General features: G+C 37.1%; 1 protein-coding gene across 1 annotated transcript in view; it reads right to left on the reverse strand.

Moving 5' to 3' along the window:
* Nucleotides 1–245: 245 nt before the first annotated feature.
* Nucleotides 246–18454, reverse strand: part of TM9SF3 (transmembrane 9 superfamily member 3) — a 75336-nt gene continuing 57127 nt past the window's right edge. Inside the window, exons 11-15 of the mRNA XM_007456190.1 lie at nucleotides 18031–18099; nucleotides 14667–14813; nucleotides 14112–14195; nucleotides 13909–13985; nucleotides 246–1906 (exon numbers count right to left, since the gene is read on the reverse strand). Of these exons, the coding sequence (XP_007456252.1) occupies nucleotides 1839–1906; nucleotides 13909–13985; nucleotides 14112–14195; nucleotides 14667–14813; nucleotides 18031–18099 (445 nt within the window). The 3' untranslated portion in view covers nucleotides 246–1838. The remainder of the gene's footprint in view (nucleotides 1907–13908; nucleotides 13986–14111; nucleotides 14196–14666; nucleotides 14814–18030; nucleotides 18100–18454) is intronic.

The raw sequence follows: 18454 nt of genomic DNA on the forward strand, positions 1-18454 counted from the left end.
GATGCAGTCTCTTAATTTATAGAAACATATTTTGTAATGAAAACACCTTACGTAACTCTGAATGCCATGAGTTTCACATTAAGGTTTAAATTACAGCTGTTTCGAGTCTTTCTAAAAATACCAATATACAGTATTGTTTTAGGTGGTCATTTGCATAGCAAACTATTAAACCAGAAACTCAGTGGGTCTAGGAAAACTTCACATTATGGATCGTTCCAGAAAGATGTATTCAAAATTAAAATTACTTCTCTTAGAAAACTATAACCTTTATTTGCTCATCCCCTAGTAAGCTAACCACTTTTACCCATCCCCACTTTACATGGTACACCAACCTGAACAGATTTTGTGCCACAATTTCATTCAAAGGGCTTCTCATTCACTTTGTGACTGTACTGGATAATCTACATGTAAGCAAGTTCAGGGATTTTAAAGTAATTGTCCCCTGTATTAGAAAAGCATGGTTTATAGTATAGTAAAAAATTTGCATTCAGTAATTGCCTTTTGAAAAAGATATCTTCAAATTGCAAACACATGTATTTTCACAAAACAATTTGGTCAGGAAGTTTTATTTTAACATTCTAAAGCAGTAACGCTTTAGATGTTACTTAAGTGCCCCAGACAGGATTAACAAGAGTAAATGTTTCTAAATTACAAATTTAGCTCCTGTAGGAGTCTCAGGAAAAAAACAAACAATCCCCCCTCCCAAAAGAAGTATGAACACACACATTTTGAAGAAACCCCATTGTTTCATGCAGTGGTAGGCAAGATGTAAAAAGCCACCCAAATTCACACATTTCTACACCAATCATATCAGAAAAAAGTACTCCGTAGTCAATCTGTACATCCAAATGCATTTGGGAATCTACACCTACGTTACATTATTTAATGTTATATACATTTATTACCCACCCCCCTTGTTTTTAATAATTTCTTATGTAAAACCTTCATTCAAACCCCAAAAAGATGTAAGACTAACTTGGGGGGAGGGGGCAGATAATCACTTTAGACATTCAGTTAAAATGTAGTTTATCTAAATCACAAAATGTTTAATAAAAACAAATATCTCCTCCATTTAATACTTTGCTTTCTAACTGTACAGTAAATTGCATTGTAGAGAGTACACCTCTATCTTCAGACTGTATCTTCTTTGGATGGAATTAAGATGTAATTGGATAGTTTTAAGATAAATAAATGGGAAGTTGGCCCAACTAAGATGACAGCAGATATATTACACGCAGGATTTAATATTTTTAAATTCTCTCTGTAAAAAAAAGAAAAAAAGGATGCAGTTGAATTGGGAAAAAAAAAAAAAAAAAGGCAGGTCAAAAAAGAACCCAGGTTCAATATATAAAAATGTCCCACAATAAGTTGACGATGGCAGTAAAAATAAGAGAAAAAATTAATCTTTCTGGAACATCATTTTTCAATAACATAGAAACACTAGTGCCAGGAAGATTTCTATTCATGTAATTTTAGCATCCAAGTTTCCCTCTATTTATTTTATTGGAACAAATGCTTTAAATAAACTATTTGTCCTCTTCACTGAAGAGAGCTGGTCTATTTCATCTTTAATGAGCTAGTTTTTGGGAAGATTAGCCATGTACTGTAGTAATGCCTACTGCATAAAATCCAAGCATTTGCTGTGAACAGTTGGAGAAAGCAGTCAGTTAAGAACCTAGGATCAATGGAAATAGATGTTACTTTAAGCCATCCACGAAAGAGAGACCCACAAAGTACCCAGTGTTAAAGCCCAAATCTCTTCTTGCGCTTTTTTTGCTGTCCAAGTTCCACCCCTGTGAAAGAGAAATTGATCCGAAGTTCCAGGTTTTATTGGGTCTTTAGTCAATTTTCACATTAGTATAGATTTTTCGGACAAAGGCACTTGTTCCCATGTAACCAATTGCTCCTGTAAAGATAAAATAAGATGTTTTGAAACAAATACATACAGAGCAGTATCCATCATTTACAAACACTAAATGCTCTCTGCTCTGGAAAGGTATTATTTTTCCAAGATAACATCTTTTGTTAGTATTCTCTCTGAACTTATTAAAATAGTGTCATTTGTTCTGCAAATCACCTGTTACTGTAATAACCAAGTTTGACCTGATGTAATATTTTTATAATTAAATATCAATTAATACATGAAATTATGAACTATATGAATTAAAATAATCTCCTATAAAGAATAATTTCAGAATGACAAAAATTTGTTAAATGAAAAAAACATGTTTTTTTAAAATTTAAGCATAGATTATTCTAGGTCATTAAAACAATATTAACATGTTCCCCAAACCATATGATACCTTATGGATAATTCAGTAAGAAGTGACTGCGGATTCTCTCAGGGAAGGACTGAGAACCACGACCAAGTGCCATTTGAAGCTCTAGAGAGGAGGCTTCTTTTTTTTTTTTTTGGCGGTACGCGGGCCTCTCACTGTTGTGGCCTCTCCCGTTGCGGAGCACAGGCTCCGGACACGCAGGCCCAGCGGCCATGGCTCACGGGCCCAGCCGCTCCGTGGCATGTGGGATCTTCCCGGATCGGGGCACGAACCCGTGTCCCCTGCATCGGCAGGCGGACTCTCAACCACTGCGCAACCACGGAAGCCCCAAGGCTTATTTTATGTTTAAATTGTAGAGGCTATGTGATTGGTAGAAAGGCAGGCATTTGAGGGCATGCATAAGAGAGACAGGTAAGTAGATCACGAGTTTTTGAATAATTAGCTTCAAATGGGACCCAAAACACCAGAGAACACGGGTGTTTTTGTCTGTTTTGTTAAATTAAGTTTCTGCCTCCTGGGCCTAAAAAAGTACTTGGCACATGATAAGATACTCAATAAATATTTGTTGAATGAATAAATTAACTGTATAGTTCTTTAGAGCAAGTAGTAAGGGATCTTTAAAACAAGACAGTTGGTCATTCATATCATAGAGAAGATTCTCCACTGGATTTAGGAATTTACCATCTAAGCCCATTATTCAAAGTCTAAAAGTATATCTTCCATGAGTTTAACGATACACACATATACACCTAATTGTCCACCTTTGAACTGACTTTTATTTGCCCAACAGGTGTATGCAAGGAAAAAATAAGTCTCTTCTGCCTTTACGTATGTAAACTACCTCAAAGGAACCAAATGGCTGATAAAAGGAAGTTTCTCCTTAGAGAAGTATCCCAGCTAACAAATATAAAAGGAACAACAGAACGAGAATATTATAACCACTAACGACTTACTTGAGCTAGGCAATAATTATCAATGGCTGCTAACCTCACAGAGACAACCAGACATTAAGTGCCTCCTTATGAAAGTTCACAAACCACCTGCTAAGTATTCTTGGACAAGTATTAATATTCTTGAGTAGGACTAAGTCTGCAACTGTAACTACCACTTTACAGAAAATATGGGGGGGAAGAAGTACATAGAGAAGCATTAAATAACACCTTAGGGATATAATCAGCAAAATCCAGAGTGTGAAAAACTCTACAGGAATTAAAACAAACCAACCAAAACCCAAGTTTCTTAAATAATTGCAAGGGAAAAGAGAGCAAACTGGATCTTGATGCAAACAAACTGTATTAAAAGAGAAATGAGGATGTGTGGGGTAAATTTGAACACTAAGTGAATATTTGAGCATATTAATAAATTATACTTATATACTGAATATATACTGAAATAATTTTATATATTATATTATATAACTGCATTCTTCCATATTATAGTTATACAATTATAGTATATAAACATTGCACATTTTATATATATACACACACACATATATATACACACATACATACACACACACACACAAACACACACTGAAATATTTACAGTTGAAATAACATGAGGTCCAAGATTCATGTCAGAAAAAAAGCGGGGTAAGGTGGGACTATAAATAAGACAAGATTGGCTACCAGTTGATAATTACTGATTTGTTAGGTGTGTTAGGTACATGGGGACTCACTACATATATATTACTGTTCCTCTTTTTGTATATATTTGAAAACTCCCCATTATTAAATATTGAAAATATTTTTAAAAACCCACCCAAACAAAGCAAACCTATTTTTGCAATGAACAGACATTTATTTTTTAATATGAAATAATTATACTACACTTGAAAATAGTGATAATTCACTTTGAAAGAATTATATACAAGTCCTTACAAGGTAAGAGAAAATACCATTCAATTTTATAAAAATAAACCTGAATTCTTATAAAAATATCTATAAAATTTTAAGTAGAATCAAAAATTTAACTGGCATAATACACTAGTCCAATAACCAAATCCAGTTTTCCAGACTTACAAAAGCTTGTTCCCTTTTGAGCAGAGATACGCTTAAAAGCAAAACAGTATCAACCTAGAGTATCATTTTTCCTAATCTTATGAGTATCTCAAGAATAAGCTTATAAAAATATGGCTTTATAAAAGGAAGATAGCGAATATGCACTCTAGAAAAGTAAATGTCTTGGGAATAATACACTTTTAAACTTAATTTCCTTAAAACTAAAATGCTATGCTCAAAATATAAAGTCTACAACAATATCTAATTATTTCCCACCTTAACATAATTACTTATTTTTCCTACATTAAAAAAAATCAAATATTTTTCTTTCAATTACTGACTGAAAAAGCATTTTTAGCAACATAACCTGATGCGTATGTATAACTTTTGTATCATGATGACATTTTAATCATTTCCACTGTGAAATGTTTCCCCTCCCCCCAAAACACAAATTAACACTGAAGGCATATAAACCCTTTAAAGAATAAATGTTGGGACATTGCCAAAACAGCAGGGAACTGTAAATGTGCCAAGACTGTTAGGCAGTAAGATGAAATTTCAACAGGAAATGCGTTCAAAAACTTTAGCTAAATTAATTCCATTTTCTTTGTAAATGTCAAGATATTACCTCTCCAGGTCTTCCTTAAATCATATTATAGAAAGATTCAAGAAAAAAGTAATCTTCTGCATAATCCTATGACTCCATACCTCATTGATTGCTGGTGATAATCAAGAAAGTTCTCAGAGGAGGAACCAAGACGGTGGAGTAGAAGGACGTGCTCTCACTCCCTCTTGTGAGAACACCAGAATCACAACTAGCTGCTGGACAATCATCGACAGGAAGACACTGGAACTCACCAAAAAAGATACCCCACATCCAAAGACAAAGGAGAAGCCACAATGAGACAGTACGAGGGGCGTAATCACAGTAAAATCAAATCCTGTAATTGCTGGGTGGGTGACTCACAGACTGAAGGACACTTATACCACAGAAGTCCACCCGCTGGATTGAAGGTTCTGAGTCCCACATCAGGCTTCCCAACCTGGGGGTCCAGCAACGGGAGGTGGAATTCCTAGAGAATAACACTGTGAAGCCTAGTGGGATTTGACAGCAGGACTTCAACAGGACTCGGGGAAACAGAGACTCCACTCTTGGAAGGCACACACAAAGTAGTGTGCGCATCAGGACCCAGGAGTAGGAGCAGTGACCCCACGGGAGACTGAACCAGACCTACTTGCTAGTGTTGGAGGGTCTCCTGCAGAGGTCAGGGGTGGCTGTGGTTCACCGTGGGGAAAAGGAAACTGGCAGCAGAAGTTCTGGGAAGTGCTCCTTGGCGTGAGCCCTCCCAGAGTCTGTCATTAGCCCCACCAAAGAGCCCAGGTAGGCTCCAGTGCTGGGCTACCTCAGGCCAAACAACCAAGAGGGAGGGAACCCAGCCCCACCCATCAACAGTCAAGCAGATTAAAGCTTTACTGAGCTCTGCCCACCAGAGCAACAGTCAGCTCTACCCACCACCAGTCCCTCCCAACAGGAAATTTACACAAGTCCCTTAGATAGCCTCATCCACCAGAAGGCAGACAGCAGAAGCAAGAAAAACTACAATCCTGCAGCCTGTGGAACAAAAACCACATACACAGAAAGACAGACAAAGTAAAAAGGCAGAGGACTATGTACCACCAGATGAAGGAACAAGATAAAACCCCAGAAAAACAACTAAATGAAGTGGAGACAGGCAACCTTCCAGAAAAAGAATTCAGAATAATGATAGTGAAGATGATCCAGGACCTCGGAAAGAGAATGGAGGCAAAGATCGAGAAGATGCAAGAAATGTTAAACAAAGACCTAGAAGAATTAAAGAACAAACAAACAGGGATGAACAATACAATAACTGAAATGAAAACTACACTAGAAGGAATCAACAGCAGAATAACTGAGGCAGAAGGACGGATAAGTGACCTGGAACACAGAATTGTGGGATTCACTGCTGTGGAACAGAATAAAGAAAAAAGGATGAAAAGAAATGAAGACAGCCTAAGAGACCTCTGGGACAACATTAAACGCAACAACATTTGCATTATAGGGGTCCCAGAAGGAGAAGAGAGAGAGGAAGGACCAGAGAAAATATTTTAAGAGATTATAGTTGAAAATTCCCTAACATGGGAAAGAAAACAGCCACCCAAGTCCAGGAAGCGCAGAGTCCCATACAGGATAAACCCAAGGAGAAACATGCCAAGACACACAGTAATCAAACTGACAAAAATTAAAGACAAAGAAAAATTACTGAAAGCAACAAGGGAAAAATGACAAATAACATACAAGGGAACTCCCATAACGTTAACAGCTGATTTCTCAGCAGAAACTCTACAAGCCAGAAGGGAGTGGCATGATATACTTAAAGTGATGAAAGGGAAGAACCTACAACCAAGATTACCCTACCAGGCAGGATCTCATTCAGATTTGCTGGAGAAATCAAAAATTTTACCGACAAGCAAAAGCTAAGAGAATTCAGCACCACCAAACCAGCTCTACAACAAATGCTAAAGGAACTTCTCTAAGTGAGAAACACAAGAGAAGAAAAGGACCTACAAAAAACAAACCCAAAACAATTAAGAAAATGGTCACAGGAACATACATATCGATAATTACCTTAAACGTGAATGGGTTAAATGCTCCGACCAAAAGACACAGGCTTGCTGAATGGATACAAAAACAACACCCAGGGCTTCCCTGGTGGCGCACTGGTTGAGAGTCTGCCTGCTGATGCAAGGGACGCGGGTTCGTGCCCTGGTCCGGGAAGATCCCACAGGCCGCGGGGTGGCTGGGGCCGTGAGCCATGGCCGCTGAGCCTGCGCGTCCGGAGCCTGTGCTCCGCAGCGGAAGAGGCCACAACAGTGAGAGGCCCGTGTACCACAAAAAACCCACAAAAAAACAAAAAAACAAGACCCATATATATGCTGTCTACAAGAGACCCACTTCAGACCTAGGGACACATACAGACTGAAAGTGAGGGGATGGAAAAAGATATTCCATGCAAAAGGAAATCAAAAGAAAGCTGGAGTAGCAATTCTCATATGAGATAAAATAGACTTTAAAATAAAGAGTGTTACAAGAGACAAGAAGGACACTACATAATGATCAAGGGATCAATCCAAGAAGAAGATATAACAATTATAAATATATATGCACCCAACATAGGAGCACCTCAATACATACGGCAACTGCTAACAGCTCTAAAAGAGGAAATCGACATTAACACAATAATACTGGGGGACTTTAACACCTCACTTACACCAATGGACAGATCATCCAAAATGAAAATAAATAAGGGAACAGAAGCTTTAAATGACACAACAGACCAGATAGATTTAATTGGTATTTATAGGACATTCCATCCAAAAACAGCAGATTACACTTTCTTCTCAAGTACGCACGGAACACTCTCCAGGACAGATCACATCTTGGGTCACAACTCAAGCCTCAGTAAATTTAAGAAAACTGAAATAATATCAAGCATCTTTTCTGACCACAACGCTATGAGATTAGAAATGAATTACAGGGAAAAAAATGTAAAAAACACAAACACATAGAGGCTAAACAATACATTACCAAATAACCAAGAGATCACTGAAGAAATCAAAGAGGAAATCAAAAAATACCTAGAGACAAATGACAATGAAAACACGACGATCCAAAACCTATGGGAGGCAGCAAAAGCAGTTCTAAGAGGGAAGTTTATAGCTATACAAGCCTACCTCAAGAAACAAGAAAAATCTCAAATAAACAATCTAACCTTACACCTAAAGGAACTAGAGAAGGAAGAACAAACAAAACCCAAAGTTAGCAGAAGGAAAGAAATCATAAAGATCAGAGCAGAAATAAATGAAATAGAAACAAAGAAAACAATAGCAAAGATCAATAAAACTAAAAGCTGGTTCTTTGAGAAGATAAACAAAATTGATAAACCATTAGCCAGACTCATCAAGAAAAAGAGGGAGAGGACTCAAATCAATAAAATTAGAAATGAAAAAGGAGAAGTTACAACAGACACCGCAGAAATACAAAGCATCCTAAGAGACTACTACAAGCAACTCTATGCCAATAAAATGGACAACCTGGAAGAAATGGACAAATTCTTAGAAAGGTATAACCTTCCAAGACTGAACCAGGAAGAAATAGATAACAGGAACAGGCCAATCACAAGTAATGAAATTGAAACTGTGATTAAAAATCTTCCAACAAACAAAAGCCCAGGACCAGATGGCTTCACAGGTGAATTCTATCAAACATTTAGAGAAGAGCTAACATCCATCCTTCTCGAACTCTTCCAAAAAACTGCAGAGGAAGGAACACTCCCAAACTCATTCTAATGAGGCCCCCTCACCCTGATACCAAAACCAGACAAAGATACTACAAAAAAAGAAAATTATAGACCAATATCACTGATGAATATAGATGCAAAAATCCTCAACAAAATACTAGCAAACAGAATCCAACAACAAATTAAAAGGATCATACACCATGATCAAGTGGGATTTATCCCAGGGATGCAAGGATTCTTCAATATACGCAAATCAATCAATGTGATACACCATATTAACAAACTGAAGAATAAAAACCATATGATCATCTCAATAGATGCAGAAAAAGCTTTTGACAAAATTCAACACCCATTTATGATAAAAACTCCCCAGAAAGTGGGCAGAGAGGCAACCTACCTCAACATAATAAAGGCCATATATGACAAACCCACAGCAAACATCATTCTCAATGGTGAAAAACTGAAAGCATTTCCTTTAAGACAGGAACAAGACAAGGATGTCCACTCTCACCACTATTATTCAACACAGTTTTGGAAGTCCTAGCCACGGCAATCAGAGAAGAAAAAGAAATAAAAGGAATACAAACTGGAAAAGAAGAATTAAAACTGTCACTGTCTGCAGATGACATGATACTATAGAGAATCCTAAAAATGCTACCAGAAAACTACTAGAGCTAATCAATGAATTTGGTAAAGTTGCAGGATACAAAATTAATGCACAGAAATCTCTTGCATTCCTATACGCTAATGATGAAAAATGTGAAATAGAAATTAAGGAAACACTCCCATTTGCCATTGCAACAAAAAGAATAAAATACCTAGGAATAAACCTACCGAGGGAGACAAAAGACCTGTATGCAGAAAACTATTAGACACTGATGAAAGAAATTAAAGATGATACCAACAGATGGAGAGAGATATACTTACCATGTTCTTGGATTGGAAGAATCAATACTGTGAAAATGACTACAGTACTCAAAGCAATCTACAGATTCAATGCAATCCCTATCAAATTACCAATGGCATTTTTTACAGAACTAGAACAAAAATTCTTGAAATCTGTATGGAGACACAGAAGACCCTGAATAGCCAAAGCAGTCTTGAGGGGAAAAAAACGGAGCTGGAGGAATCAGACTCCTTGCTTCAGACTATACTACAAAGCTACAGTAATCAAGACAATATGGTACTGGCACAAAAACAGAAACATAGATCAATGGAACAAGGGAGAAAGCCCAGAGATAAACCCACACACCTATGGTAAACTAATCTATGACAAAGGAGGCAAGGATATACAATGGAGAAAAGACAGTCTCTTCAATAAGTGGTGCTGGGAAAACTGGACAGCTACATGTAAAACAATGAAATTAGAACACTCCCTAACACCATACACAAAAATAAACTCAAAATGGATTCGAGACCTAAATGTAAGACCGGACATTATAAAACTCTTAAGAGGGAAACACAGGAAGAACACTCTTTGACATAAATCAGAGCAAGATCTTTTTTGATTCACCTCCTAGAGTAATGGAAATAAAATCAAAAATAAACAAATGGGACCTAAAGAAACTTAAAAGCTTTTGTACAGCAAAGGAAACCATAAACAAGACGAGAAGACACCCCTCAGAATGGGAGAAAATATTTGCAAACGAATCAACGGACAAAGGATTAATCTCCAAAATATATAAACAGCTCAATTAGCTCAATATTAAGGAAACAAACAACCCAATCCAAAAATGGGCAGAAATAGACATTTCTCCAAAGAAGACATACAAATGGCCAAGAAGCACATGAAAAGCTGCTCAACATCACTAATTATTACAGAAATGCAAATCAAAACTACAATGAGGTATCACCTCACACCAGTTAGAATGGGCATCATCAGAAAATCTACAAACAAGAAATGCTGGAGAGGGTGTGGAGAAAAGGGAACCCTCTTGCAATGTTGGTGGGCATGTAAATTGATACAGCCACTATGGAGAACAGTATGGAGGTTCCTTAAAAAACTAAAAATAGAATTACCATATGATCCAGCAATCCCACTACTGGGCATATACCCAGAGAAAACTATAATTCAAAAAGTCACATGCACCTCAATGTTCACTGCAGCACTACTGACAATAGCCAGGTCATGGAAGCAACCTAAATGCCCATCGACAGACGCATGGATAAAGAGGTTGTGGTACATATATACAATGGAGTATTACTCAGCCATAAAAAGGAACCAAACTGAGTCATTTGTGGAGACGTGGATGGATCTAGAGACTGTCATACAGAGTAAAGTAAGTCAGAAAAGAAAAACTTATATCGTATATTAATGCACATATGTGGAATCTAGAAAAATGGTACAGATGAACCGGTTTGCAGGGCAAAACGTATGGACACCAAGGGGGGAAAGGTGTTGGGGGGTGGGGATGGTAGTGTGCTGAATTGGGCTATTGGGATTGACATGTATACACTGATGTGTATAAAATTGATGACTAATAAGAACCTGCTGTATAAAAAAATAAATTTAATTAAATTAGAAATTTAAAAAAAACAAAACGAAAGATCTCAGATTAAATAAAGAGGAGTTCAGGGAACAATATTCTGAAGGAAGGATGGCCAATAATACTAAACGAAATTTTTGATTGCCAAGGGATACACAGGATGTTCCCATATAACACAAATCCAGACTTAGCTTTCAGTTCCTATTCATCTTTCTCTCAAAGTTGGTTAACTAATTATCACAAGGAAAGGTTATCACAGCAGCTATAAATAAAATGTGTAACTATAATATAAAGAACTGTCTTCCCTTATAGCTGGTGAAATTAGTTTTACTACTTTACAGTCAGTGTCATTTGTATATGTGTGTACACAGTGGTCACATACATGGTATATATGAACAGATTCTTTTTTTTTAACTTTTATTTTATATTGGAGTATAGTTGATTTACAATGTTGTGCTAGTTTCAGTAGTACAGCAAAGTGATTTAGTTATACATATACATGTATCTATTCTTTTGCAGATTCTTTTCCCATAAAGGTTATTACAGAGTATTGAGTAGAGTTCCCTATGCTATATACAGTAGGTTCTTGTTGATTATTTTATATCTAGTAGTGTGTATATGTTAATCCCAACCTCCTAATTTATCCCTCCCCTCCATCTCTTTCCCCTTTGGTAACTGTAAGTTTGTTTTCTAAATCTGTGAGCCTGTTTCTGATTTGTAAATAAGTTCATTTGTATCAGTTTTTAGATTCCACATGTAAGTGATATTATATGATATTTTTCTTTCTCTGTCTGACTTACTTCACCTTGTATGATAATCTCTAGGTCCATCCATGTTGCTGCAAAAGGCATTATTTCATTCTTTTTTATGGCTGAGTATATTCTTTTTTTAAATTATCATGTAACATTATATTAGTTTAAGGTGGACATCATAATGATTTGATATATGTATGTATTGGAAAATGATCACCTCAATAAATTTAGTTAACATCCATTACGTCACATAGTTTCAAAGGTTTTTTTCTTGTGATAAGAACCTTTAAGACCAATCTCTTAACAGCTTACAAATGTAAAACACAATATTATTAAATCTAATCACCTTACTGTACATTACATTCCCCAGAAGTTATTCATCTTATAATTGGAAGTTTGGACCATTTGACCACCTTCATCTCTGGCAACTACCATTCTGCAGAACAGATTCCTCTGATGGAAGAAGAAAGCAACCTTGGTACCCTAAAGAGGTCCACAAATGTCATACCAGGACCCAGGTTTTAACAAGATCATTCTGTTTTCCTTATTCTATTGCCCATCCTATAGCTAAAGGCAGAATTACCAAAAAAAAAAAAAAAAAAAAAAAAAAGGGGGGGGACACTATCTGGAAATGTCTCCAGAGTGATTATTCATTAAGTCTTACATCATTCCTATGAGGTAACTAGGGAATTAGCCTCATTTATTGGGTAGAAACCTGAACCAGAAAAAAAGTGAGCTGCTTGTACATTTTCCCTTAAGATACCTCTGCCAGGACTCAGTGTCATGAAATTGCTCTGAGGTGAAAACACAAGGTGTAGAAACCCAAAGAATCTACAGAAACAAAGACACAACCCCAGAAGAGAAGGACAGCCCAAGACACTTGGCCCTCCTCAACCCAGTAACAGCAGCAGCCGGCACTCACTGAGCATCTGCCATCCACCTGATGTTTACCCACAGTCAATCACTGACTCCTCATCACAATGCTGCAAGGTAGGTATTACTACTGTTTTGCAAATGAGAATGTTGAAGAAGAAAGGTTAAATAATTTGGCCACAGTAACAGGGCTATTAAGTAGGGGCAATACGATTCACAACCAGGACTAATTGGTCCCCCAAAGTCTAGCTCTTCCCAGAAATTCTCCACCATGTCTCCCATGTAACTGGCTATCTCTTAACACCTAATAACAGACCTGCATTACACTTGGTGCTTTACACACATGACACTATCACAAATAACTACTCTGAAAGCTATGCCCATTTTATAGATTAGATTTATTCATTCTAAAGTGAAATTTAGAAAGGTTGATACGCCTTCCCATGGCCACAAAAAACAGTGAGTGGCAGCATGGATATTTAATCCAGGTCTCTCAGGCTTTTCAGTCCATGTCTTTTCCATTTTTCATGCTGCTTCCAAAAGTTCTTTCTTTATTTTCTAGTTATTTCACACATACTAGAGACTCTATTATTGGTGATAACTATCACCTCTTCCATTTAAGGGAAGATTGTGATAGACCTATGAAACAGTGGTATTATCCTCATTTTACAGAGGCTTGGAGAGCTTAGGGAACTGGATCAAGGTATAGAACCACAGATGGCACAGCCAGAACTTAAGCCCAGTCTACAGACACCCAAGCGTGTATTGATAACCAGTCAACTGTGCTGCCTCCTGGACACTGCTACCTCCATGAACGGTGGAACAGAAACTTCCAAACAAAAATCATTCAGCCAAACCTTAACCTGTTTACATAATAATCTTTTCCAAAGAATCTAAACTAAACAAACAAACAAAAACAACAATTCTCAACATGAGTAAGAAACTAATTGTGGTATGGAAAATAAAAATAGTGCTATACAGAATTACTAAAAACAGGAAAGTAAAAAAGAAATCAATGAGGTAATAAATTAGATTTTGAGGAATAGTCAAAAGGACTGAAATCAGATGCTTGAGTTTATTTTGGTATTCCTGATCAAACAACAGAAAGTAGTTTCTTAATTTCCAATTACTGTATTTTTCTGATTCAGAAACACTCAAAGATTTACTCATGATGTTCCAGGAAGTTCAGAACTTACCACACATTATCCCTAAGGCTGTGCTAAATACCGCCATATATCCAAAGTAAAATGATGTCTGAAATAAGCCATACATCCTGAAATAAAACCAAAAAATTATATATAGTATATCCATTTTTACTTTAGACATAAGGCCTAAATTCTAGTATTTAAATGACAAACTTAGCTTCTAAAATACAAAATGAAAAAATGTCTCCACTTACTTTGTTTTGAAAAAATAGTAGTAAAAGGAATACATGTAAACATAAATTGCAGTTGATGCAGCAGAGAGAAAACTTGTCCATTGCCTGAAGAAAAAAAGTAACCCTTTTGAATGGATGGCACTGAAAGATTTTAAAGCAAAGACTTTTATAAAAATATCCTTTAAGATTCTGTATATTTAAAAACAAATGCATGTACAAATGTACAATGGCATTTAAATATATCAATGAAGAGAAAGCCTAAGAATTGGAAGGAGAGATCCTAAATTTTGTCAAATTTACTATTATAAATGACCCTAAATAAACCATTTCCTTTTTCAGACCTGTATCCTAGTGTTTAAACTAATGACCCTCATTAATAACAACAAAATTTTTTTGACTGATATTATTTTTCCTCTAAAATTGTCAACATTTTTATAATTGAAAAAAAAATCCTTATACTATCTTAAGGAGGAAAATTTCTATACAGATCTTTAACTCCACTTGATACACTGCAAATGGAATCTTATTTTAAAATATTATCGTCCCCAGAGGTTCTTCCCAGAAATAAGTACTCACCACCTATAATCCTCTGCATTTAGTAGAAAGTATGTGCACACGATGGTCACACAGACGGTCACAATGCACAGGATGACCAGCACCAGCATCATGAAGCCATAGACATAATAGATCTTATACGCCCAGAAAGATGTGAAGATGAAATACCTAAATACAACACAACGAAGACACAGTTTTCTAGTCTTTATTCATGTAGCTCACACTGCTCTTGCTAAATCTCACTTGCATCTTAGTTCTCACTTAAATCTCAATATTTTTCTTTCAAGTAACTTCCAACAGTTTCCCTTACCCCCTTTTCATTAAGTCATTTAAAATTCTCTCAAAAATATTTTCTTAGATAATCTTTCAAGAACAGACTCATTGGTGGGGTAGGGTATCCATCTCTAAGCAAACTAAATAAATTAGAAGCTTAAGGAATATACTGTGGAAAAGAAAAATAAAAATAGCTAAAAATTCTTATTTTTTAAATAAAGTCAATTTCCTTGTTCTTTCTTTTTTTTCTAGATACAACACTTTATAAACAATGTATTTTATATTTTATAAAACACCCTATTAAATTAAAAAAAGGTTTGATATAGTAATAATGTATAAAATTAGGAAAATAAAAATAATTAGGAAAAGAAAGCCTATGGAAGCTTCATGCCATTTTCACAGTACCACAAGAGAAAGGGCATTAAGATTTTATACCAAAAAAAGACCCTTTACTCTAATTCCATTACACAAGCCATAGTTAAACAAAAAGGGTTTTTGTTTTTGTTTTTGTTTTTTTTGCGGTACGCGGGCCTCTCACTGCTGTGGCCTCTCCCGCTGCGGAGCACAGGCTCTGGACGCGCAGGCCCAGCGGCCACGGCTCACAGGCCCAGCCGCTCCGCGGCATGTGGGATCTTCCCGGACCGGGGCACGAGCCCGTGTCCCCTGCATCAGCAGGTGGACTCTCAACCACTGCGCCACCAGGGAAGCCCCAAAAAGGGTTTTTTAGCCTCTTTTCTTTTTCTTGTTCCCTTCTGCTTGTTAGTTACCTTATTCATCACCCATTCTTTCAACAGATATTTACAGAGGCCCTATACATATCAGAGAAGCAGTGAGAACAGAATTGAAGACAAAGTCTCTACTCTGAAGAAGATTAGTTCAGTGGGAACTAGTAAAGGGGCAATCATGACACAACAAGTGCTTCTCCAATGCACCTAACAGGGGCAACTTACTGGTTTGGCTGGGTGGGGCTCTGGGGGTAGGGAAGGGTGGTGAGAAGAATCAGATAAGACATGTTGGGTGGGGAGCTAGAAGAATATTCCATGCATTGGAACAGCAAAGGCAAAGGCTCATAAAGGAATTCACTATTTAGAAAGACTCAAAGTAATTCAGTATGGCTAGAACTTCAAATGAACTGTGAGAGATAAGAGATGAGGCTGGAGAAGAGAACAGGGCCAGATTCTATATTATGAAGGTCTTTATTGACTATGTGATGGGGTTTGGACCTTACCTCAATGAAAATGAGAAGTCTTTAGCAAATAAGTGACATGATCAGACTGATACCTTAAAAAGACCACTGTGGCTATCAAGAGGAGAACAGGTGTGAGGGTGGTCAAAGCGGAGAAGTTAAAGATACAGCAGAGTGGTTACCAAACGGAACAGAGTACCCAAGAAAACAGGAAGAGATGTGATCCACAAGGTAGTATGGACAGGGCAGGAAGGAAAAAATAGTGGCAAGTCAAATCAGGGTGAGGACACAAGTCAGAAAGTACAAAAGAATTTCTCGAACTGGTTTTTATTAAACCATGAGCTAGAGTGACATGCTCTCCAATCCCTCTAAGGTGCCGACTAATACCCACAGCTGGCAGGTGACCCCCAGGAGTGGCCCAAATCTATGTCAGTTGTCCTTATTCGTGTAATTAGACAATTTAAATGTCACATAAAGAAATAAACATGATAGCTAAAAGAATTATGATTTCTATGAAAATTATGTTGAATACTTTGGAAAAATTCAATAAGGTGAGCCACTAAAAAACAAGTGATAAAACCGGGCATGGGTGAGACAACTATAAAAGACTGGGGGACAAATGTACAAATCTAGAAGGATTCTGCACTTAGGATACTTCAGACAGGTCTTTACATTCCTGCCCCAATTTAAAAAGATTGGAAAATACAGAAGATGCAAGATGCATTATGAAAAAGGTAAAAACGATGGAAACGTCAACTAGGTACAAAGGCAAGACCTTGGCTCTATATTTTTTTAAAAAATCAGTGAAAGATGTACCTTTAGTTGTTTTAAGTTAACATAAAATGTTATGTATGTATCTTTTTTTAATAATTCCCTTACATGAGCCAACTTTTTCAATTAACCAACTGTCAGATTCAATCACACCTCTTAAGGAGGCATCCACTGTACAGGAGAGAATCAGCACTGGGGCGTCTGGAAACGTGTAAGGAAATTTTGAGTAGTCACAATGACTGGCATTTCATGGGCAGGATCCAGAGGTGTATGACTGCAGTTCTTGAAAAAGTCCCATACAAAGAACTGTCTCTTCTAAAATGCCAGAGCATTCCCATCAAGGAACATTGGAACACAGGCTGAGAAAAGAAATGCTTATATTTTGCATTGGGGACCAAGGATGCAGATATGAAGCACGGTAACTGGGCACAAGATGGCATATCTCCCACCCCCAAACACATACATAATACCCAGCACTCCTGTGGGCCTTGATGGAAGAAGACTAGGAATGAATGTGTATCCAAAGATGTCAGGATCTTGACTAACTGGCAGGTAATGGTTTACCTAGTTCCCTGGACCCTTAGAAATATTTTAAAAATAAAAATCAGTAATTTCTTATATCATGTAGCTGATCAAAGGCTGGTCTGACATGCATGCATTCTCTAGCATGCATGCTTTGATTTCTAAGATCTCCTGTTTGGTGAGAAAGGTCTAGAACACAATACAAAAACAGTATAAGCTTCACCTGAATATTTGAGAACAAAGCAGAAAACCACTTTTTCTTTTTTTTTTTTTTCGGTACGCGGGCCTCTCCCTGTTGCGGCCTCTCCCATTGCGGAGCACAGGCTCCGGACACGCAGGCTCAGCGGCCATGGCTCACGGGCCCAGCCGCTCCGCGGCATGTGGGATCTTCCCGGACTGGGGCACGAACCTGTGTCCCCTGCATCGGCAGGCGGACTCTCAACCACTGCGCCACGAGGGAAGCCCGGAAACCACCTTTTGATAGACTACATAGACCCCTTTCTAGAAGCATGGACTTAACAAACTAACTCTGTTAGATGCCTGCCCATCTGATGATTCTATACCTATCCTAACTCCTAAATTTTCTTATTACAATGAAATCCCCCAAAACATAAATACATTGCCAAAACTTACATTTCAATAAAGATTGAGCCAAAAGGTAAAATTCCTCCCAGGCAAACAATAACTGCAGGCTCCATGAACCTGGAAAATATTAAAATTAACAGTAAACTTCTAGTATGATTTCCACATTATACTATATAAACCCTGATAATAGAAATCAGATGCTTGCTACTTAAAAACAATGTAAAGGATAGAAACAAACCAGTAAACAGAAAAACAAAAATTCAAAGAGGCACAACACTGAGAGGGGACTTCAAATTAGCCATAGGTTATAGTCAAAATTCTTTTTGGCATTAAAGGCCGAGATAAGAACTTGTGGAACACAAATACTTGCTACTAGCAGAACTCAAGAAAAACTATGAGTATTTGCTCCTGTTCTATACTTTTCAGTAACTTCTAAAAATTTTCGTCATTTACCTTACAGAAAGTCATAGGG

This window comes from Lipotes vexillifer, unplaced genomic scaffold, assembly GCF_000442215.2.
Source record: "Lipotes vexillifer unplaced genomic scaffold, Lipotes_vexillifer_v1.1 scaffold184, whole genome shotgun sequence".
Lineage (NCBI taxonomy): Eukaryota > Metazoa > Chordata > Mammalia > Artiodactyla > Lipotidae > Lipotes > Lipotes vexillifer.